This window comes from Petromyzon marinus, chromosome 7, assembly GCF_048934315.1.
Source record: "Petromyzon marinus isolate PM22_M1 ecotype Great Lakes invasive population chromosome 7, UKy_Petmar_22M1.pri1.0, whole genome shotgun sequence".
Classification (NCBI taxonomy): domain Eukaryota; kingdom Metazoa; phylum Chordata; class Hyperoartia; order Petromyzontiformes; family Petromyzontidae; genus Petromyzon; species Petromyzon marinus.
In genome coordinates, this window is record NC_133673.1 from 201420 (window position 1) to 226698 (window position 25279).

General features: G+C 46.6%; 1 protein-coding gene across 3 annotated transcripts in view; it reads left to right on the forward strand.

Annotated features, from left to right (window-relative positions):
- The window catches only part of LOC116939817 (glutathione S-transferase A-like), a 52097-nt gene that overhangs the window by 12285 nt on the left and 14533 nt on the right, over positions 1-25279 (forward strand). Inside the window, exons 1-4 of one of the 3 annotated variants that reach the window (XM_076065191.1) lie at positions 3907-3928; positions 13262-13452; positions 23198-23263; positions 24249-24354. In XM_076065191.1, the coding sequence (XP_075921306.1) occupies positions 3922-3928; positions 13262-13452; positions 23198-23263; positions 24249-24354 (370 nt within the window). In that variant the 5' untranslated portion in view covers positions 3907-3921. Of the gene's footprint in view, positions 1-3906; positions 3929-4534; positions 4694-13261; positions 13453-23197; positions 23264-24248; positions 24355-25279 lie in introns of those variants that run through there. The other 2 variants (XM_032948646.2, XM_076065190.1) reach the window with 2 other exon arrangements.

Below are 25279 nucleotides of genomic sequence, written 5' to 3' on the forward strand. Positions count from 1 at the left end.
TTGGATCGAGACACCTCGTCCAATGGCAACTGCCAGAATCCCGACAGCAGGTCAATTGTGGAGAAGTACCGAGCGCCGGCCAAGGCATCAAGTGAGTTGTCCATCCTTGGCAACGGGTATGCATCAGCGAAAGTGACCTTATTTAGCTTACGAAAATCGATGCAGAAGCACAAGCTTCCGTCGTGTTTTTTAACGAGGACTATGGGCACACCCCATGGGCTAGTGGATGGTGAAATAATGTCGGCTGCCAGCATGTCATCAACGGCCAGCCGAATGTGGTCCTTCTCCGCAGGACTAAGCCTAAGATAAGGGACCGCAATTTTTGGTGCTGTCATTCGGAGAGCTCAGTCGATTCTGAGCACAGGGAGTCAATCCATTGGACATCTGGTCCGGAACGTGGTGTTGGACTAGGCCTAGCTGCAACACCACCGACAATACCCGCGTTGCAAAGCGCCAGCGATGCATGTGCAAGAACCGTGCCCTGGGGCATGACGGAAGTCATTAACCCGGCGTTAAGGACCTATAAAAACGGTTCTCTGTCCACAGTTCTCCACAGCCACATACCGCCATATTAGACGGCCCCAATAGTATCCCGGCGGAAGTCACAGCCGGGTCGAGAGTCTTACGGAACCGGAGTGGCACTAACATCTGTGTGCCCGGCGGAATCCGAACCGTCACAGCCGCGAGTGCCTGCACCGTATTGTTAGCCGAGCATAAGCGGGTGGCGGGGGGGAGAAATGCCAAACGGCGATCCGAGGGCAGCTCAATGCAACCCCGGTCAATGAGTATTTTGATGGGCATCTTGGCCAGAAAATCAGTGCTCATCAAACACGGAACGGCCAGGGACGAGGAGACCAGGATCAGCCCTGGCAATTTATTATCCCCGATGGCAATTTGCGTGTGAATTTGGCCTATTATACCGAGCGAACCCCCATTAGCTGCAACACACGAAACTTCGAAGGGGCGCAGAGAACGACAGAATGTAAAAAATAAGTTTGGAAATAATCATTGCAGACGCACCTGTCTCAATAAGCGTCCGAAACTCGACCCCCTCAATGGAGCCCATGACCACGGACAAACTGGCGGTCGCGGCGATCACCATATAGGCCAGCTCCAACCACTGACCTAGTCAGAGCGGCCAACTTCCACGAACGCGATCCAAAGCCGCGCGACCCGACGCACAATCCGAACATTCACGGCGGGATGCATAATGTGAGACTACGAGCCGTGTGTGTGAGGTGTCGAGACTTGCCTCCGGTCGATGCGGCGAGGAGGGTGGCCTGGTGGATAACGATGGGGGCCCGGAGTAGCGTTGTCATGGAGCCCGGCAGCCCGAAGCAACGTGGCCCTGCAGTCCGCAGTTGTAGCAGGTAATTTTGCCCTGCTCCCGCCGCGGCGATGTCCTCTTCCAGCTGCAATCCGCGTCCCTCCGCGGCCGATCTCCCGATCTCCAATCCTTGCCTGGAACAGAGGCGACGACCTGAGGTGGGTCGGAGTCGTCCGGATCATCCCGCGCCGCGCCGGTGGTAGCAGCACACACCGGTGCGGGCGAGTCACGCTGGAGGACCACATTCACCTGGATACACCTGGATACACCTGGCGACATGAAGGGAGTTGAGGTCGGAGTCATCGATAGCATTCACGATGACTCGGAGATCCCGTGCGAGCCCAAGCATCTTGTGGATTACCAACGCATCGATGCCTTGGTCATCCATTTTTGGATACGCCGCCCTCGCCAGTACCAGCAACGCGCAGCTATAAGCGAGGGAAATCTCCGTATCCACTTGCTTCCTGTCGTCGAAGAGCTGGCGATAGTGGGAAGGCGGTCCGAATACAGCGGCCATCTGCCGTAGTGCTTGCTGGAACGTAGCGTGGTCTGCCGGCGAGATGGAGGTGAACGCCACCAGTGCGTTGTCGTCGAGCGCCGCGGGGAGAATTCTGAGCGCCTCCGACCAGCCTGACATGGCTGCGTTGGACATGAAGCGGCGCTCAAAAGCAGCCCAATCTCTTCTCGTTCCGGAGAATTCCCATATGACGGGCAGGCGCTGCTGCTGGAAAGTTGAGTTATTCTCTGGCAGGAGCATCGTTGAGGCGGCTGTGGCGCTGCGGCGCTGCATACAGTAGCAATGGCGGCCCCACTGTCCAGTCGTGGCACTGATGATGCGCCATGCAGCAATAGGCTGGAGGTAATGGCGGAAGATGGAATTTTTCGGCGGGAACTGCGGCAGCAATGGTGGACGCCGCAGTTTTGAGCGGCTCCACCAGTGCACCCTCTGCTACCGTCAATTCCCCCTGGTTTATCTCATCCAGCATTGATGCCGCGGCGTGGAGCTGTTCGGCGAGCTGGAAGTGCGCCGTCCGGCACATCCTTTTCAGCGGCGGCGGCCCGCTGAGTGGCCCGGCAGCGTGCTGCACGGCCAGCGGCGTTTGTCCTTCTCCACCCTCCGGCCCATGCAGACCCAGGGTTGATGCGTCGTTGGAGGTATCTTCGGAAGGCCCGGTACATACTGTCTTGCTTCTTGTTTCCATGTTGAGCTGGGTTACTAACTCAGCCACTTCTAACATCAAATGTTGTGTGTATAACTTCGCGGAGATGTCTTCTGGAGGCAACGTGATTATTACAACAAGCTCACTAACAGTAACCGTAACACGAAGGGGTACAGCCCTTTCAACCCAATATCCTAAGGGAGGTACAGCCTCCCTTTTAGCGTGTCCTACACACCCCAAGCTACGCTACACGCGTGTCCTCCGCTACGGGCGTTAAGGGAGGCTAGACTGACCCGACCTAGCCAGGGTATGGGTCTCACCACTGGTCCGCTACAACCCGGCTCTGACAAGAGCCTCGATTGAAAGTCCCAGGGTGCTGGCCTAGTCTTCAGGTCTTCCGACATCTTCAGGGCTTGAGTTGGCGAACACTGCCGGTCCCAATGAGAGGACGTGCTTTTATCCCCAGGTCAGGGTTTACCCCGCCTCTAACCACACCCTCTCCAGAACCTTCCAAAAGTGTCTGGAAGGGTCTGGAATCAACCGTTGGCCCCTATCCCCCAGCCCCCACCCCTTGGGGTCTGGAGTTTCTACCTCCGGTCACAGGGCCCCCAGGGGGGGTTTACCTTAGGTTAACCCCTACACCCCCCGTTTACTCTCTCAGCTGCCCCCTGTCGGCCTGTGATTGTGGCGACCAGTAAGACCGCATACAGCGCCTTTGTATGGCGCAACACAAGCGCCGTGGTGACGTCACCGTTACTTAGTGGCGAATGGCGGTTGTTCTTCGGCAAGTTCCCATGTGTGTGCGTGGGGAGCAGTGGCGTAGCGGTTAGTGCACTGTGCTACAAATCCGGCGAACCGAGTTTGATTCCCATTCACGGCCAACACCAGTGAGGGTTATCTGAACGGGTCATCAGGTTCAAATGAGTATGTCGCGTGTAAACATCACCACTGGTGAGACAAAGGAGGCTGGGCGTGGTGCTGGCCACCAAGCTCCTCGTGTGCCATGCCGGCCTTCATAGGTTCTGCTTGCTAACATCGCTTGCACTTGCAGTCTGCTGAAGGCTAGATGGGGAATCTGCGTCTGTGTGTGAAAGTGGTTTGTGTGGCTCAGCTGGGGAAGGGGAGGGGATTGAGCAGCATTGTGTTTTGTGGCGTTGTTAGGCTGATGTCGCTGTCTCTTGGTCACTGTTGCACAGACACAAAAGTTACCCAAAAGGGCATACAATAAAGTATTGCCATCACATAAACCACTCGTGTTGCGACTTCGCCAAGTTGTCAAAGTCATCTCAACCAGCCGTGTGATACCGAAGGAGGCGAGGACACAACGCAACGTACCGACGACAGTCGTCCCCAAATGCCCGTTATAGCCTCAGTTTTCTCGTTACTGTAACGGCGAGAGAGAAGATGGGCTGGCTACACGAGGACAATCTTTAAATGTGGGGTAAGGGTTTGAGACGGCACATGTTCCTCGTTGGACAGCTGTTCGCAACCTCAAAAAATTCCCATCACAGTGAAGAGGTTTTGAAATAACGCAAATATGCCCCACTGTGTCGCCGTCTTCTGCAATTAGAGGTTATGATAATTATTTTGCAGAGTGAATGCTACCCCACCCACATTCTTAATTTAAGATGCAGCAATTACACACCCATTACTCATGGGCACAATAGCGGTGTGCCAGAATGCATCCATGAGGGTGCATATGTCCAACAGCTTGACATTTGGTTTAGGTTTGTAACTACAGGAGAATTCATATTTGCGTCTTGAAGCACATATACATACATACTGTACAGTCATATATAAAAGTGTCCGCGTGCGCGCTTGCGAGGGATTTGGCTCTCGAACGGTGGGGTTAACGTCGAAAAAAATTTGACAGCCAGCACGCCCTATGCCCCGCGGTGGGAATAGGCTATTCCTTTTTAATGTCCGTCACCTTAAAATTAGTTAAGTTAGCGTTTTTTAGTGGGATTTCGATATATGTATTTATTTGTTGAGCGCCACCGGCCGTACCAACTCACGCCAATTGGGTGGGGGGGGGCGGACCCTGCCAAGTGATGCGCGTTCGGTCGAGCTCCCTGTACTGTATCCTGCTCTTTCAGCTGCTGCCTGTATTGCCAGCTTTTCATGTCCACTGTAGCAATGCTTATGTCATTGAGTCGGCGTACTGGCAGTCTATAATCTAGACTGGAGCCTGCTTCTCAACTTACCTGTGCGTACTGCTGCTATTTAATGTACACTTATTTCAGACTATTTCTTCTATGCATTTCTATTGTTTCGATTGCTCACGTCCCGCAGTTTACTGATTGCTGTGCACGTCGATGTGTGTGTGTGAGTCGATGTGTGTGTTTGAGTCCATATGTGTGTGCGTGTAGGTCCCTGCGTCCATGTGTAAGTCCATGTGTGTGTCTGTCTTTTTCTAACGGACAACGCCTGATGTGTCTGTGTGTTTACGTCGATGTGTTTGTGTGTCAATCCAAGTGTGCGTCTTGGTCCATGTGTGTCTATCAGTCGCTGTGTGTGTGTTAGTCGATGTGTGTGTGTGTTAGTAGATGTGTGTACATGGCTCCATGTCAGTGTGTACGTCAATGTGCATTTGTGTGTCAATGTGTGTGTGTACGTCCATGTGTATGTGTGTGTCAGTCCATATGTGTGTGTTTCTCCAGATGTGTGTACATGTCCATACATGTGTGCGTGTCACTCGATGTGTGTGTGTAAGTCAATGCGTGTGTGTGACTTGATATGTGTGTAACTCCATATGTGTGTATCTCAAGTGGATGTCTATGTGTGTGTGAGTCCATATGTGTGTGTGTAAGTCGATGTGTGTGTGTGAGTCGATGTGTGTGTGTATGTCAGTCTATGTGCGTGTGTGTTAGTCGCTGTGTGTACGTGGCTCCATGTTAGTGTAAGTCTATTTCTTTGCGTGTCTGTTGGTCCCTGTGTGTGTCTTAGTCCATGTGTGTGCTTTATTGACCTGGTCAAGACCTATGATACCATCAGTAGGCCTGGCCTTTCAGTTGTTCTTCGTGCTTTCGGAGTAACTGACCCTCTGCTCATGATCCTTAAGGATCTTCATGATGGTGAGCGGCCCCGCGTCAAACTACATGGCCGTGAGTCAGAGCCATTCCCTTTACACCTTCGGGTGCAACAGGGATGTCTGTCTCCCACATTAGTTTACTTATATTTGTACCACGTAGTTCGGAGGAATTACCATCTGGTATACATACAATGGGAGGCTGATCGATGCACGGGTGCGGTAAAGGGATGGCTCCCTATTGCTCAACGACGTTATGTATGCCGATGATCTGCTAATTGCTGCTCACTTGGAGGAGGAGTTCGAGGTGCTGCTGCTGAACCTGGAGCTTGCCACCAAGAGGTGGGGTCTTACCATCAGCCCCACCAAAACTAAGCACCTGCCTGGGTATTTTGTACTATCGGACACTCCACCCCCACAACTCCCAATTGGTGATGGGGCAGTTGTGGAGAGAGTGGAGAGTTTCCCATACCTTGGCAGTATGCTAATGACCAGCTCCGGTTTAACAGCAGAGGTCTCACTCCGAATCAGTCGAGCCACATCATTTCATCGGTTGCGTAACGCTGTGTGGAAGCAACCTGGTCTATTACTCCGCACGAAGCTTCAGGTCTTCTTGGCCACGGTCATTCCCTCCCTTCTCTACGCTTGCGAAACTTAGACCCCCCTAATGGAACATCTTCGTTGGTTAGAAACATTTAGGATGGCCTGCCTACGATCCATCCTGGGTTTAACCAGGCTGCATTGTGTGAGGAGCTCACAAATCCTTGAAAGATGTGGACCAAGTCCCATTGGTGAGCGCCTCCGGCAGGCAAGGCTGCATTGCCTAAGTCATATCGCCCGTATGCCTAGCCACCACATGCCTAGCAACCGCATGTCTAAACAGCTTTTGTTCGGCTGGATCGAGGGAGCTAAACGGGCGTGGCACGGGCTAGAGAAGAGATGGAGTGATGTGGTACAGGAGGACGTGGAGCTGAGTGGACGTGCCGATGACTGGTACCAGCTGTGTCAAGATCGACCTCTGTGGAGGAGGCTCCTGAAGGACGCTACTGGGCAGTTGGAGGCAGTCGCCCTCCAATAACAACGGAGGGCGGAGTAGCGATGCTCACAACAACGAGCGGAGCACTGGGTTGCTAAAGCACAGTAAGTTGCAACAGTAGGGGGCACAGGTGGTGCATCAGCCAGTCGTCTCAGTCAGTCGACCTGTGCCATCTGGGTCTGCCCTGTGACCTCCTGCCAGTGGGCGTTTGACACTTCACGTGACCTCAAGGTGCACATAGCCTGGCACAAGCGTTGTGGTCACGCCACCACCACTTAGTGGCGAATGGCGGTTTTTGTTGTTCAGTCTATGTATGTATGTGAGTCTATATGTGCGTGTAACTACATGTGTGTGTCTAAAGTCGATGTCTGTGTGTGTGAGTCCATATGTGTGAGTCCATATGTGTGTGTGTGCATGTAAGTCCATGTGTTTCTATGTGTGTGGGTCGATGTCTCTGTGTAAGGCCATGTGTGTGTCTGCCTTTTTCGCCCGGGCAACGCCGATTACTTACCGCTAGTATGTTATAATTAAGTAATAGTTATAACAACGCCCGCTCCTTTGTCAATCCACTGCTGGATGAAAACCTCTCCGTGCTGTATGGGATGAAGGGTCAGTGAAGCAGCAAACCAGCACCCCTTCAGATAATTCCCTGTGACGTTAGCTGTGGCCAGGAATCAAACCTGGGTCGTTGGTTTTAAAGTGCATTGTTGCGAGCTGCTGTGCTTCAGATCTACTCCAAACATTATAATTACCGGTGATCATTTATAAAAAACAATACTTTTACTCCAAATAAAAACACGTTTTTCATGCGGACATACTGGATTTCTGGCCCCTGAAATAATACATTTCAATGTTACTTGCTATATTTAGTAAACTATTTACGGTGCTGTCATCATTTAGATCATAATACTTTTCTTTTAATACGTAAAAGTTCCACAACCATCATGTTATCATTTAAAGGGATTTTTGTGTTTAGTTGTCCTTCCCCCGCACCTCCGATTCGTACGATTGGCTACATACGGTGCAGAATACATTAAACATACATACATCAAGTTCCATAAGTTGTATTTTTGTGCTAAAATCGGGGAAGGGGTTCGACCATCAGAACATATCCTGATCGCTGCCGTGGCTTTGCAATAAGTATCTGGCTGTTATCTAATGGCTATCACTGTTCTTTGACTACAACTTTTTTCTGTGGTTGCATAACTTTGAACCCTAACAAATCTTTAAATCAGCAAGCCCTTGTTGAACCTGTTCCATTTCAGCATTCCTTGTTACACTTCATGGCAATTCGTGCATAAAGACTATTCATAATACTAGATAAAAAAACCCCCCTTAAACCTCAACACCATTGTACTTACCCCTGCACTTAAGTATGAACCATTTTGATTTTTCTCAATTATCTTTTTACACACACATGCTATCTACTGGTTGGTGTGTACAAAATTTTATTGCTATCTACTGGTTGGTGTGTACAAAATTTTCATGGATTATTTTCCTCACAGTGAAGTGTGGCCTTAAAAAGTAGCATACTCTTGTGTGGACCGTCCCATACCAATAAATATATTTTCCTATTAATATTCACTTCCTCTTACATGTATATGTTATATACATGGTAAACATAATGACTTAAACATTTCGTGACTGCAAGAATTCATATTCTTTGGGTCTTTCGGTAAAGCCACGTAGATAGAAAAAATAAAACCTCTCCGTGCTGTGTGGGATGAAGGGTCAGTGAAGCAGCAGACCAGCACCCCTTCAGATAATTCCCTGTGACGTTAGCTGTGGCCAGGAATCAAACCTGGGTCGTTGGTTTTAAAGTGCATTGTTGCGAGCTGCTGTGCTTCAGATCTACTCCAAACATTATAATTACCGGTAATCATTTATAAAAAAAACAATACTTTTACTCCAAATGAAAACACTTTTTCATGCGGACATACTGGATTTCTGGCCCCTGAAATAATACATTTCAATGTTACTTGTTATATTTAGTCAACTATTTACGGTGCTGTCATCATTTAGATCATAATACTTTTCTTTTAATACGTAAAAGTTCCACAACCATCATGTTATCATTTAAAGGGATTTTTGTGTTTAGTTTGTTGTCCTTCCCCCGCACCTCCGATTCGTACGGTTGGCTACATACGGTGCAGAATACATTAAACATACATACATCAAGTTCCATAAGTTGTATTTTTGTGCTAAAATCGGGGAAGGGGTTCGACCTTCAGAACATATCCTGATCGCTGCCGTGGCTTTGCAATAAGAATCTGGCTGTTATCTAATGGCTATCACTGTTCTTTGACTACAACTTTTTTCTGTGGTTGCATAACTTTGAACCCTAACAAATCTTTAAATCAGCAAGCCCTTGTTGAACCTGTTCCATTTCAGCATTTCTTGTTACACTTCATGGCAATTCGTGCAAAGACTTCATAATACTAGATTTAAAAAAATCCCCCTTAAACCTGAACACCATTGTACTTACCCCTGCACTTAAGTATGAACCGTTTAGATTTTTCTCGATTATCTTTTTACACACACATGCTATCTACTGGTTGGTGTGTACAAAATTTTGTTGCTATCTACTGGTTGGTGTGTACAAAATTTTCATGGATTATTTTCCTCACAGTAAAGTGTGGCCTTAAAAAGTAGCATACTCTTGTGTGGACCGTCCCATACCAATAAATATATTTTCCTATTAATATTCACTTCCTCTTACATGTATATGTTATATACATGGTAAACATAATGACTTAAACATTTCGTGACTGCAAGAATTCATATTCTTTGGGTCTTTCGGTAAAGCCACGTAGATAGAAAAAATAAAACCTCTCCGTACTGTGTGGGATGAAGGGTCAGTGAAGCAGCAGACCAGCACCCCTTCAGATAATTCCCTGTGACGTTAGCTGTGGCCAGGAATCAAACCTGGGTCGTTGGTTTTAAAGTGCATTGTTGCGAGCTGCTGTGCTTCAGATCTACTCCAAACATTATAATTACCGGTGATCATTTATAAAAAAAACAATACTTTTACTCCAAATGAAAACACTTTTTCATGCGGACATACTGGATTTCTGGCCCCTGAAATAATACATTTCAATGTTACTTGTTATATTTAGTCAACTATTTACGGTGCTGTCATCATTTAGATCATAATACTTTTCTTTTAATACGTAAAAGTTCCACAACCATCATGTTATCATTTAAAGGGATTTTTGTGTTTAGTTTGTTGTCCTTCCCCCGCACCTCCGATTCGTACGGTTGGCTACATACGGTGCAGAATACATTAAACATACATACATCAAGTTCCATAAGTTGTATTTTTGTGCTAAAATCGGGGAAGGGGTTCGACCTTCAGAACATATCCTGATCGCTGCCGTGGCTTTGCAATAAGAATCTGGCTGTTATCTAATGGCTATCACTGTTCTTTGACTACAACTTTTTTCTGTGGTTGCATAACTTTGAACCCTAACAAATCTTTAAATCAGCAAGCCCTTGTTGAACCTGTTCCATTTCAGCATTTCTTGTTACACTTCATGGCAATTCGTGCAAAGACTTCATAATACTAGATTTAAAAAAATCCCCCTTAAACCTGAACACCATTGTACTTACCCCTGCACTTAAGTATGAACCGTTTAGATTTTTCTCGATTATCTTTTTACACACACATGCTATCTACTGGTTGGTGTGTACAAAATTTTGTTGCTATCTACTGGTTGGTGTGTACAAAATTTTCATGGATTATTTTCCTCACAGTAAAGTGTGGCCTTAAAAAGTAGCATACTCTTGTGTGGACCGTCCCATACCAATAAATATATTTTCCTATTAATATTCACTTCCTCTTACATGTATATGTTATATACATGGTAAACATAATGACTTAAACATTTCGTGACTGCAAGAATTCATATTCTTTGGGTCTTTCGGTAAAGCCACGTAGATAGAAAAAATAAAACCTCTCCGTACTGTGTGGGATGAAGGGTCAGTGAAGCAGCAGACCAGCACCCCTTCAGATAATTCCCTGTGACGTTAGCTGTGGCCAGGAATCAAACCTGGGTCGTTGGTTTTAAAGTGCATTGTTGCGAGCTGCTGTGCTTCAGATCTACTCCAAACATTATAATTACCGGTGATCATTTATAAAAAAAACAATACTTTTACTCCAAATGAAAACACTTTTTCATGCGGACATACTGGATTTCTGGCCCCTGAAATAATACATTTCAATGTTACTTGTTATATTTAGTCAACTATTTACGGTGCTGTCATCATTTAGATCATAATACTTTTCTTTTAATACGTAAAAGTTCCACAACCATCATGTTATCATTTAAAGGGATTTTTGTGTTTAGTTTGTTGTCCTTCCCCCGCACCTCCGATTCGTACGGTTGGCTACATACGGTGCAGAATACATTAAACATACATACATCAAGTTCCATAAGTTGTATTTTTGTGCTAAAATCGGGGAAGGGGTTCGACCTTCAGAACATATCCTGATCGCTGCCGTGGCTTTGCAATAAGAATCTGGCTGTTATCTAATGGCTATCACTGTTCTTTGACTACAACTTTTTTCTGTGGTTGCATAACTTTGAACCCTAACAAATCTTTAAATCAGCTAGCCCTTGTTGAACCTGTTCCATTTCAGCATTTCTTGTTACACTTCATGGCAATTCGTGCATAAAGACTTCATAATACTAGATTTAAAAAAATCCCCCTTAAACCTGAACACCATTGTACTTACCCCTGCACTTAAGTATGAACCGTTTAGATTTTTCTCGATTATCTTTTTACACACACATGCTATCTACTGGTTGGTGTGTACAAAATTTTGTTGCTATCTACTGGTTGGTGTGTACAAAATTTTCATGGATTATTTTCCTCACAGTAAAGTGTGGCCTTAAAAAGTAGCATACTCTTGTGTGGACCGTCCCATACCAATAAATATATTTTCCTATTAATATTCACTTCCTCTTACATGTATATGTTATATACATGGTAAACATAATGACTTAAACATTTCGTGACTGCAAGAATTCATATTCTTTGGGTCTTTCGGTAAAGCCACGTAGATAGAAAAAATAAAACCTCTCCGTACTGTGTGGGATGAAGGGTCAGTGAAGCAGCAGACCAGCACCCCTTCAGATAATTCCCTGTGACGTTAGCTGTGGCCAGGAATCAAACCTGGGTCGTTGGTTTTAAAGTGCATTGTTGCGAGCTGCTGTGCTTCAGATCTACTCCAAACATTATAATTACCGGTGATCATTTATAAAAAAAACAATACTTTTACTCCAAATGAAAACACTTTTTCATGCGGACATACTGGATTTCTGGCCCCTGAAATAATACATTTCAATGTTACTTGTTATATTTAGTCAACTATTTACGGTGCTGTCATCATTTAGATCATAATACTTTTCTTTTAATACGTAAAAGTTCCACAACCATCATGTTATCATTTAAAGGGATTTTTGTGTTTAGTTTGTTGTCCTTCCCCCGCACCTCCGATTCGTACGGTTGGCTACATACGGTGCAGAATACATTAAACATACATACATCAAGTTCCATAAGTTGTATTTTTGTGCTAAAATCGGGGAAGGGGTTCGACCTTCAGAACATATCCTGATCGCTGCCGTGGCTTTGCAATAAGAATCTGGCTGTTATCTAATGGCTATCACTGTTCTTTGACTACAACTTTTTTCTGTGGTTGCATAACTTTGAACCCTAACAAATCTTTAAATCAGCAAGCCCTTGTTGAACCTGTTCCATTTCAGCATTTCTTGTTACACTTCATGGCAATTCGTGCAAAGACTTCATAATACTAGATTTAAAAAAATCCCCCTTAAACCTGAACACCATTGTACTTACCCCTGCACTTAAGTATGAACCGTTTAGATTTTTCTCGATTATCTTTTTACACACACATGCTATCTACTGGTTGGTGTGTACAAAATTTTGTTGCTATCTACTGGTTGGTGTGTACAAAATTTTCATGGATTATTTTCCTCACAGTAAAGTGTGGCCTTAAAAAGTAGCATACTCTTGTGTGGACCGTCCCATACCAATAAATATATTTTCCTATTAATATTCACTTCCTCTTACATGTATATGTTATATACATGGTAAACATAATGACTTAAACATTTCGTGACTGCAAGAATTCATATTCTTTGGGTGCTATACTGGAGTGATGGGATACGTAGGTGGAGGAGACACCTGAAGTAGAAGGGTTCAACTATCAGGTTTATTTTGTTGAATCAGGTGAGGCCTCAAGAAACCAGGATAGTCCTACAAAGATATGACATGGAGGCCCTGGAATCTGGACTTTATCATGAAGGTTAATGCTAGAGACATGTTTAGTGAGGTGAATTTAGATTTAGCATGGAATTGTAAATAAACCCTCCTTGCACGTAAAAAGCAACATTAGCTGTATAGACCAAATCGAGAATTGAATTAAAATTATTAAAGTATTTGCCATTCCTCGCATTCCTTTGGCTCGTTTTAGACACATACGCCGCCTAAGACAGGTATAGTGAAGTCACGCATAGCACCGTTTTTAAGCTGAGAAAGCATGAGTTTGCAGATACCTATCTGCCTTTACTTTTATTGGCTAAGCGGATGCCACAGGTGTGGCTTAAGGCTGGCTTGGCTGTGTACATATGTGTAAGGCTGCAAGTGCTGGAGCTCAAACACTCCTGCGCCCCTCCCCTGTGTGGCAGTCACTTTCCCTGGACTCACAAGAATGGCGAGCGACATGATCGTGTACTGGGGCTCGGGCAGCCCGCCGTGCTGGCGCATCTTGCTGTGCCTGGAGGAGAAGGCGCTGCAGGGCTATCAGCAGAAGCTGCTCTCCATGGAGAAGCAGGAGCACAAGAGTGCAGCTGTGATCGAGATCAACCCCAGAGGACAGGTGAGCCGCACGGTGCAGTAAAAACAGCAACGGTGACATGACCGATTGACAATAGATTTTGGAGGTTTTACCGCGAATGAGTCTGGCCAAATTTGGTTCCAAAGACCCTCCACCACCCGTGATATTCAAGTAAATTGTCATGCGGACAATGCAAGTTTTGAATCCTATATTGGTCTGCGAAACCCTACGAAGCTCATTTACTAACAACACAAACACTTTGCACAGAAAATAGTACAGCATTGCTCATGCGATGACCATATACTAAATATAACGTGCCACGAAGAAAAGTAATTGCTTGAAATGGCGCTTATTATAAAAATATCCTTGAAAGGAAGTGTCATTTATGAATGTGTCGAGGTTATTTTGTTGTATCGTGCACCACTGCCAACAGCAGCAGCACTGTTTAATATTCTAAGTTTCATATTGTAAGCTGAAGGATGATGCTTGGGAAAATTAGAATGAACAGAAGAGCAGGTTTAATGTTATTTAAAAATATGTTTGCAGCAATATGACACCACAAGTCTGAAATACTAACATTGCAATTTTCTTTCGTAGTACAGGACTAATGTTCGCTTATCACGGTTGGCTATATAGGGTGCGAACAAAGTTCAACATACATACAACGTATCATACATACAACGTATCAGTTAAAACCGATACAAATTCTAAGTGCAACATAATTTGCAATACACAACACAGTACAGCAGTGTTATATACCGCTAACCACATTGCATTGCTTTGCACACTTAAAGCAAATGATATGCGGTCCTGTGTTGTGTTTCCATGATGCAATCTCTGTTCTCCCAAACATGGTTCCCCGGAGGCACTTCTGGATATTTGTGCAGAGTCATTGTTTTGAAGGCCACCAAGCGCAATTCTAATTACAGGAGGCAGAGGAAGTGCAGATGCACCTTTGGGCACCAGGGTGTCGAGATGTTATCTTTCCCGCCTGGTATGCAGGAGGTCTATTTTGTACTGTTGCATAAAGGGCGTTTATAAGAGGCGATATACATCTTAGCAAAGACACTTCTAATAAAAACAACTCCAAAACTTAACAGTTGACCAATTTCGTACTTTTAAATAGTGTAGTGACATACGACGTCACTACTGTGTCGGGACTGTACTAGCGTCGGGACATATGACGTCACTACTGTGTTGGCTCGGTATGGGTGCTGTAGGCGAGTGTCACGGAGGTCATGTCAGGCCGTGACACTCTGCGTGAACCCAACAGGACACGTGACTGGACAAAGGGGGGCTAGGGGCCCCAGGGGGGGGGCTTGGGGGTCACGTGGTTGGGGGCCCGAACCTTCCCGAAGGATCGAGAAGGGGGGTGTGGCCTGGGGCGGAGCCGGCCACGCCACGGAAGTTATAAGCGGGGTATGAACAGAGAACTGGGCTGTTCAATCCCGGGATGAAGACACCATCAACGGTCCTCCGGCTCCGTTCGTAACCAGGCAGCCCGTCAACTGCCTTGGTCACGCTATGTAGTATTCCCTCCCCGAGTGTTAGTGAGATTAGGAACAGTGGTCACCACCTTATGTATAGCGTTCACATTGGTTGTTGTGTTAATAAATAAGGCCATAGCCATGGAGTCAACATTGGGGGGGACCAAATCTTCCAGGGGGTCTGGATGTCCCCCCCAGAAAAAAATCTTAATTTTAAAAATAATTTCCTGCCATTTCTTGCCTAAAATATTTTAAAAATTCACTAACACATAGGATGTACTTTTTTTACAATAATGTCTAATGGTATTACATTGCTCTGTTTTTTTCTTTTTTACCTTTTCCTGTTTCATTGTATGTAATGGCAGAGAATAGGGATTAATAAAGTACAACCATAACCACAATCATGAATACAGAAATATATTTTATAGCAATATATTGGAGGAGACATTTTGAGCATATTTGAATATTGGGGGGGGGGTGTCCCCCCTCAATATGTATTATAATTACAGCCTTGATAAATAGTGTTGCCTCCAAGTTGAGTGTGCGCCTCAATTGAACCCACTACAATAGTATTAATTTTGCAACTCTTGACTATTGTAAATAAGTTTTAATAAATAAACATTCAGGTATGTGTGGAAGGTTTTATAACACATATTTGTGCAAGAGGCATTGGTGGGAGGGTTGGGGTGAAGGCTGAGGCTCGTTGCTTTGATGCGGCTGTCTTTGCCGAACCGGTTGACCCAGTTGGTTTAAATACTTTAAATTTAGCAAAGGACATACACACAAACACGTCTTTGGTAGCTGTATCATGATATTGCAATAACATTGAAAATAGTTTTTGGGTGGAGAGGGTGGAGGCAGGAACGTGGGGGGGCATGGGAGAGAGTGGTACGGGGAGTGGTGTTGACCTATAAGGTTTATAGGTTTTTAGTGGCACCAGGTGTACAGTAACACGGGAATCAGTTTTGTAGTTTGAGCCAAAGTTGGCGTGGGGGGGGGGTGTGCAGGAGTTGAGTTGAGGTAACAGCGAACTCGTCGTCTGACACTCAACCTCTCACTCACTCATTCAGCCACTCACTCACTCATTCATCCACTCACTCACCCACTCACTGAGCTACTTAACTACTCATTCACTAACTCAGCCACTCACTCACCAACTCAAACTATCACTCAACCCCTCATTCTATCAGTCACTCATTCACTCACCCGCTTACTCACTCAGCCACTTACTCACTCAGCCACTCAGCCAATCACTCACTCAGCCACTCACTAATGCAACCTCTCAACCACTCACTCACTAAACCTCTTACTTAGAGTTGGCTCCATACAGCCACCTTGCACCCAATGTTTTTGTCTCAAGAGTAAGAATGAGATATTTTTTTTGTTATTTACATGCCAGGTGAGAACTTGAGCCAAAATAGGTTTATTTTAAAAGGCAAACTGCTCAAGATGGCTATATATATGAGAGTAAAATGGGAGAGTGGAGGGAGAAGCAGAGTCGAGTGTTACGTCGGTATTTGTCAGGGGTTATACAACTAAATAATACCGGAGAGATAACCCTACACAGGTGGAGTTATCATACGTTCGGCATAATGTGGTGATGGATTCCATTGCGGTATCGAGAACAAAACAATAGGAGGCTGTCAAAATTTACAAATAGTATGCTATGACGTCAGTCTAGAGGACATTTGAAGGTTATGGCGGGACCCCGGGGTTCCGAATAAACGCAAGTCAAAATCTGTCCCACCGCACACATAAATGCCGCAACCCACCTGGTGCAGATCATTTTGTTGTTATGTCGCCCAAGCGCAGCGAGGATGACATAACAACAAGCGAATGCACTCCATGCTCGGGTATGGGCAGGTTCATGAGTTTTATCCAAAGGTGCTCAAATTGCCTACATGACTTGAGTCTTTTATTTGTTACTAGCGGGAAGTACCCGGCATTGCCCAGGCCACACATAGCGACTTACATACACACAGACATCGACCCACACACACAAACACATCGACTTACACACACACACATATGGACTCAAAGACACACATCAACTCACACACACACACATCGACTTACACACACACATATCGATGTACACACACACATCGACTGACACACATCGACCCACACACAAACACATCGATCTACACACCACACATGTCGACTTACAAACACACATGGACTCACAAAGACACGCATTGACGTACACTTCCACACACACGTCGACTGACACACATGGACCCATACACACACACATCGACTAACACACAAACACATCGACTTAAACATACACATACATAGACTCACACACACATCGAAATATACACACCATATGGACTTATACACACACATAGCGACTAACACACACACACATAGACTCACAAACACATACATCGACTCACACACGCACATGGAGCCACACACACACACACATCGACTTACATACAGACATATGGATTTACACACACAGCGACTTATACAACAACAACAACAACAACCGCCATTCGCCACTAAGTGGCGGTGACGTCACCACGACGCTTGTGCCAGGCCATGTGCACCTTGAGGCCACGTGAAGTGTCGAACACCCGCTGGCAGGAGATCACGGGGCAGACCCAGATGCCATGGGTCGACTCACTGAGATGACTGGCTGATGCACCACCTGTGCCCCCTACTGTGCCAACTTGCTGTGCTTTAGCCACCCGGTGCTCCGCTCATTGTTGTACACACCACACATGTCGACTTACAAACACACATGGACTCACAAAGACACGCATTGACGTACACTTCCACACACACGTCGACTGACACACATGGACCCATACACACACACATCGACTAACACACAAACACATCGACTTAAACATACACATACATAGACTCACACACACATCGAAATATACACACCATATGGACTTATACACACACATAGCGACTAACACACACATAGACTCACAAACACATACATCGACTCACACACGCACATGGAGCCACACACACACACACATCGACTTACATACAGACATATGGATTTACACACACAGCGACTTATACAACAACAACAACAACCGCCATTCGCCACTAAGTGGCGGTGACGTCACCACGACGCTTGTGCCAGGCCATGTGCACCTTGAGGCCACGTGAAGTGTCGAACACCCGCTGGCAGGAGATCACGGGGCAGACCCAGATGCCATGGGTCGACTCACTGAGATGACTGGCTGATGCACCACCTGTGCCCCCTACTGTGCCAACTTGCTGTGCTTTAGCCACCCGGTGCTCCGCTCATTGTTGTACACACCACACATGTCGACTTACAAACACACATGGACTCACAAAGACACGCATTGACGTACACTTCCACACACACGTCGACTGACACACATGGACCCATACACACACACATCGACTAACACACAAACACATCGACTTAAACATACACATACATAGACTCACACACACATCGAAATATACACACCATATGGACTTATACACACACATAGCGACTAACACACACACACATAGACTCACAAACACATACATCGACTCACACACGCACATGGAGCCACACACACACACACATCGACTTACATACAGACATATGGATTTACACACACAGCGACTTATACAACAACAACAACAACAACCGCCATTCGCCACTAAGTGGCGGTGACGTCACCACGACGCTTGTGCCAGGCCATGTGCACCTTGAGGCCACGTGAAGTGTCGAACACCCGCTGGCAGGAGATCACGGGGCAGACCCAGATGCCATGGGTCGACTCACTGAGATGACTGGCTGATGCACCACCTGTGCCCCCTACTGTGCCAACTTGCTGTGCTTTAGCCACCCGGTGCTCCGCTCATTGTTGTGAACGTCGCTCGTCCACCCTCCGTTGTTGTTGGAGGGCGGCTGCCTCCAACTGCTCATTAGCGTCCTTCATGTGCCTCCTCCACAGAGGCCGATCTTGACACCGCTGGTACCAGTCATCGGCAAGTCCACTCAGCTCCACGTCCTCCTGTACCACACCACTCCATCTCTTCTCTAGCCCGTGCCGCGCCTGTTTAGCCCCCTCGATCCGGCCGAACAAAAGCTGTTTAGGCATGCGGTGGCTGGGCATGCGGGCTACATGACACAGCCAACGCAGCCTTGCCTGCCGGAGGAGCTCACCGATGGGACCTTGCCCAGATCTTTCAAGGATTTGTGAGCTCCTCACACAATCCAGCCTGGTTAAACCCAGGATGGATCGTATGCAGGCCAGCCTAAATGTTTCTAACTGGTGAAGATGCTCCATTAAGGGGGTCCATGTTTCGTAAGCATAGAGAAGGGAGGGAATGACTGTGGCCGAGAAGACCTGAAGCTTAGTGCGGAGCGACAGACCAGGTAGCTTCCACACAACATTACGTAACCGATGAAAATATATTGCTGCTCGACTGATTCGGAGTGAGACCTCTGCTGTTAAACTGGAGCCGGTCATAAGCACGTTGCTCAGGTATGGGAAACTCTCCACTCTCTCCATAACTGCCCCATCACCGTTTGGGAGTTGTGGGGGTGGAGTGTCCGATGGCACAATATACCCAGGCAGGTGCTTGGTTTTGGTGGGGCTGATGGTAACGCCCCACCTCTTAGTGGCACGCTCCAGTCTCAGCAGCAGCGTCTCCAACTCCTCCTCTGAATGAGCAGCTATTACCAAATCATCGGCATACATAATGTGGTTGACCAATAGGGAGCCATCCCTTGATCGCACCTGGGCATCGATCAGCCTCCCATTATATCTGTACCAAATGGAAATTCCCCCAGTACAGCTATTAAAGGCTTCACGAACTATGTGGTCAAAATAGATGTTAAATAATGTGGGAGCCAGAGGACATCCCTGTCGCACCCCAAGGTGTACAGAGAATGGCTCTGACTCCTGGCCACATAGTTTTTACCCGGGCTCACTCACCATCATGAAGGTCCCTAATGATCGTGAGCAGAGGGTCAGGGACTCCGAAAGCACGAAGAACAACCCAGAGCCCAGGCCTACTGATGTCATCATAGGCCTCGACCAGGTCAATAAAGCAGAGAAGTAGGTCTTGTTGAAATTCCCTACACCTCTGCTGTAGCAGACGGACAGAAAATATGGCATCTGTGCAGGACCGACCGCCCTTTCCTGAAACCGCATTGGGGCTCCGCAAGCCTCTCCTCAGCGTGCCTAGCAAGGCGATGTTGAATAATCCTTGCCAGGACCTTTCCCAGCACACTGAGGAATGAGATGCCTCTGTAGTTGTTACAGTCTGTGCAGTCCCCCTTCTTAAAGAGGGGGACCACCAGGACATCCTTCCAATCTTGTGGAACCCGTCCAGTGGTCCAGACTGTTATGATATCATTTAGGGCAGTCTGTGCACAAACGACACCCTCAGCATTTTGCTTGGGAGATCATCTCTGTCTGGTGCCTTTCCTGGTCTCAGGCTCTGGATCGCCTTCAGTACTTCCTCAACAGATGGCACCTCAGCCAGTCACTCACAGGGGGTGACTTCTTCCAATATTTGAGGCACCGCAGCCTAAGCAGAGTCATCCCCACTTTGTGCCACGTTCTTATCCAGGCTGAGGGATGTCCCCTCCCCCAGAACCTCACAGAAATGCTCAGAAAATCTGCAAACCTGTTCCTGGGGATCAGAGATTGGATCACCGTTCTTTCCCTTAATGATGGTAATAGGTGTGGCCCTGCAAGTTACTTTTTTGATGGAGTTAAACAGCGATTTGTGATCAGGCAGACTCCATCTTCTCAGCAAACCGCGACCACCACCCATCCTTGCAGTGCCTCACGGCTCTCCGAACCTCTGAGCGAAGGCTGCGGTAAGCCTCATTCTCCAACGTGGGATGCTGTAGCTGATGAGAGTAGGCCTGTCGCTTTTTCTCAGCCAGCTTGAACACCTCCTCTTTCAGCCAGGGTCTCTGGGGAGGTCTGGACCATGTACCCAAAGCAGCCATTGCAGCTGCATGAGCCACAGTCCTAAACCTCACCCATTTCCCCTCAACGTCAGGAGGAGTGGGGGACGATGTCAATCCCAACCGCAAGCGATGATTACATTCTCGCTTGCAACTTTCATCAGCTAGCTGAGACCATGCCACTAAGGGTTTGAATGGGGTCCTGGGTGTACACCCACCACTGGAGTGGAGGAATGGAAGGTGCATCTTACAGATGACAAGTCGATGGTCAGTGGGCATATCAGCTCTATGGTAAGTCCTGGTATCAAGGACATGGGCCTGCATCCGCTGTTCCATCACTATGTAGTCCAGAAGATGTTCTTGCTTGGACCCGGCATGCATCCATGATGTTGTGTGGATCCGCCGATGCCGGAACAGCGTGTTGGTAATTACAAGCCTAAGGGCTGCACAAAAATATAGCAGCCTCCTGCCGTTGTTATTGAGCTGATCTGGCCCATGCCTTCCAATCACTCCAGACCAGGTGCCAGCATCATGACCAACTCGGGCATTGAAGGCACCCAACAAGATGACTCCTGATGGGCCACTTTAGCCAGCACCTGTGACAGGTCATAGAAGGCATCTGACTCATTGGCCTTGCCTGCATCCCTCCACGGATGTTCGTCTTCAGTGGGGGCATAAGTAATCACGACCACCACTCCTCGCCTCTGGTTGATGGGAAGGCGAGCCCAAAGTATCCTAGGGCTTACAGCTTCCCACACCTCACCGCCACACTCCCACGCCCCCTTCATTCTTTTGTTCAGAAGAAGAGCCACTCCCTGTTGTTTGGCAGTCTCCTGCCCCGAGAAGAGGACTGTCCACCCCTCATGGTGACAGGAGCCAGAGCCGGTCCACTGGACCTCCTCAATACCACAGAGGTCCAGGCGGTTCCGGTCCAGCTCCCAACAGAGGAGTGGCAGCCTCTGCTCCGCAGTGAACATTCGAACATTCCACGTGGCCACACGTAGTGGTTTTTTGTTGTTTCTGGAGGAGCCCCGAGGGTAATGATTCAGTCTCCTGGCTTCGCCAAATGGGGTTTGGCCAGGATATATCATACACGCCTGTCCCCCCAGGGCCTCCGCCACAAGCTTATTTATTACATTTTGGACTTACACACATACATCGACTCACACACACATACATGGACTTACACACACACAGCAACTGACACACACATACATAGACTTGCACACACACAAACGTAGACTCACACACATCGACTTACACACGCACACACATAGCGACTGACACACACACATCAACTTACACACACACATCGACTCATACACACACATATCGACTTACACGCATCCAGTTACACACACAGATGGACTTACACACACATGGACGTACATACACACACACATGGACTTACACACACATACATGGAGTTACACACGTATCGACTCGCACACACACACACATGGACTTACACACACAAACACAGAGACTGTCACACACACAGACAAAGAATGCCTTTTATAGGTTAGATAACGGTAGGCATAATACAGTGAAACTGCTTTCTTATCTTCATTATTATTTGTGACCTACCAATGTCTGCAGCCAGGATCAATCGATGACAATCCTATTACGTGCAGATATTTAACAGATGAGATGCGTTGCACCGTTAATTCCTCCTGTTTGATAATACTTCTCTTGTTCATATGCATCTGTGCAGATAGTTTTTTTTGCAGTTAAGCCATAGTCCCCATATACTGCTCGTGTTAATGTGGATAAGAGGAGTGGCGACCCACTACTCTGTAGAGTAACATTGATATAAACGCTTGTTACAATATAAACAGCACATTGAAAACGCTTACTATTTTATGTACTGTTTACAAAGTGTGTTCACAAATCCACACTGAGAAACACGATGATTGACAGAGGGGTGTAAATTATTTTTTTGATAGTGTATTAAATGGAGGTACTGCAGATAATTAGTTTTCAGTTTTAAAGGCATAGTTTAACAAGACAACACTTGTCACTATCCTTCAAACTCATTGGTGAAAAAGAGCAAAGTTTTTGTTTATGTTAGAATATGTTTATGCGAGAGCCGAGGGCTTATGGGACCCCGGGGTCCCGCCATAAGGTTCATTTGTGGAACTTGAACCGTGGAAATTGATTGTTGTGCAATTTGGTAAATCATCAATTGAAGAATGTAGATATGAAACAAATGAAACATAAGTATTAAAATATCTAAAGGTATATGTGCACTCTTTGTTAAGTCCGCCTGTGTAATGATGGAGGCACCTTCTTGGTTGGTGTGTAGAAATATAAACAAAATAATATCGCCGTTTTCTTTTCTGGTTAACAGGCTGCCTGTTGTTGTTTGCCCCCTCAGTTGCCCGCCTTTCGCCACGGGGAACACGTGATCAACGAGTCTCTGGGGGCAGTGCTCTACCTGGAGGTGAAACTTGAACGCAGTCACCATGCTACGTTATGTTTAACCATTAGTACATTCAAATACTGCATATGCAACATAACGGTTGTAATTATGTGTAAGATGTGCCCTTTTTTGAGCTGCTGTTTTGCATTTACAAGAGGTGGTCCTTTTTTGAGCTGCCGTTTTGTATGTGTAAGATGTGCGTGTTTGAGCTGCAGCTCTCGCTCTGGCCCCTCCCCCCCTCCAACCGTATTTCCTATTTAAGCTTCTGTTCATCCCTCCGCCCCCCTCTCTCTCTATCTGCCTCCCTGTCCGTCTTTCCTCCCTCCTTACCTCTTGGTGGACTTGTATATGTATTTCTACTGACCGTGTACCTCGTATTTTTCATTCTATCTATGCTGGTATGTGCAATCCAAATGTTGAACACGAAATTTAACACTCTTCTGAAATTCGTGGTCCGCCAGGAAGTGTCTAACTGTGTTGTTGGCCTGACTGGATGTGCTTCACATAATGTTTTTTCAGGTTTGGTGAATTCTCGTCTCTCATCTTTTTGTTGTATTTACCTCCGTGATTTGTTCTTGACACCTGATGAAGATCGCTTGTGTTGTGATCAAAACGTCGTGATTGTTTTTTGTTTTAATATAATTTTATTGTATTTCTACATACGTGACTTTACCGAAAAAACCAATGAGTATGCATATTCTGTTCGCTTTCCTTTGTTCACACCTCCGATGAGCACGGTTGGCAACGTACGGTGCGAAAGAAGTTCAACATACATACTGTATTAGAAAAGCAAGTTTGGTTGACTGCTTGAGGGAGGGATACATTCAGTGCATGAAAATCTGACAAATGTGGCAATATTGATTCCTCATGGCTCCCATGTTTCAACTACACCACATGATTGAATTGTCACATGGAGTGGTGTAATAATAAATGCTGGTTATGTATGAAGAAGTGTGATGCGTTTGTTTTTTTATTGAGTGAACGCCGGGTCGATGTGTGCGTGCAGAACCAATTCAAGGCACAGGGGACGAAGCTGATGCCAGAGGCGGCAGCAGAGCAGGCCGTGGTGCTGCAGCGCATGTTCGAGGTCCCGACCCTCCACCAGAAGAGCGGTATTACATCCAGAATAGAGGGGTTTTTTGTTGTTGTTGGGTTAGATCGCGTGAATATAAATGTGTCGTTAAACCCTGCCACCACACCCGGCGCAGCCAATTGGTAAGGTTTGTCACGTAAATAAAACGTGCCAATTAGTAACTAGTTCAGCACTCACCGGTTGTGTGATGGAGAGTAAACCCGCAACATTTACCATTTGAGTACAGTGACGTTTTTCCGGAAATTACAACCAGCCTCATCAGGCGACAGCCAGCATTGTGGATAAATTCGCAGTCTTAAATAGAGGGATAAATGTGATGTCGTGAAAGCCTACATGTTAACTGGTATTACGTCGCTTCTCTATAACAAAATACATTTGAGGCTTTAGAAAGGAGATTTACTGTGCAATCAGCGAATCACTAAAAGCGTTCATATTTATGTAGTGGTGTTATTTCACAAGGACAACTTCTTATTTTTCTCCTGTCACTCCACTGCTAGCCCATTACTATATACTCCGCTAGCTTATCTACTGCTAGCCTTATAACACCCATACTTAGGATTCCGCTAGTCTCTTACTATACACTCTGCTAGCTTCTCTACTGCTAGCCTTCTCACACTCACACTTAGGATTCCGCTAGCCTCTCTACTGCTAGCCTGTCCACCGTCACTCCTCCAACCTCGCCCGTGCCTCCAGCGGGGGATCAGCCAACACCGCTGGAGAGGATGAGGTGTGGAGAGCAAGGTCCCGGACTTCTCTTGAATTCTCTCTTATCTTCACTCCAACCAACTCAACTGCGTTTCCCCGCACATCCGCTTATATCCTCTCACTCATTAAGAGACCTCAGGTGGCCGTCGTTGAGCCGTCGCTCACGCGGCTTCTCCGCCCCGCTTATCGCCTCCATCTCCCGCCTGCGAGGCGCCTACCCCGTGTTTTTTGCAGCCAGC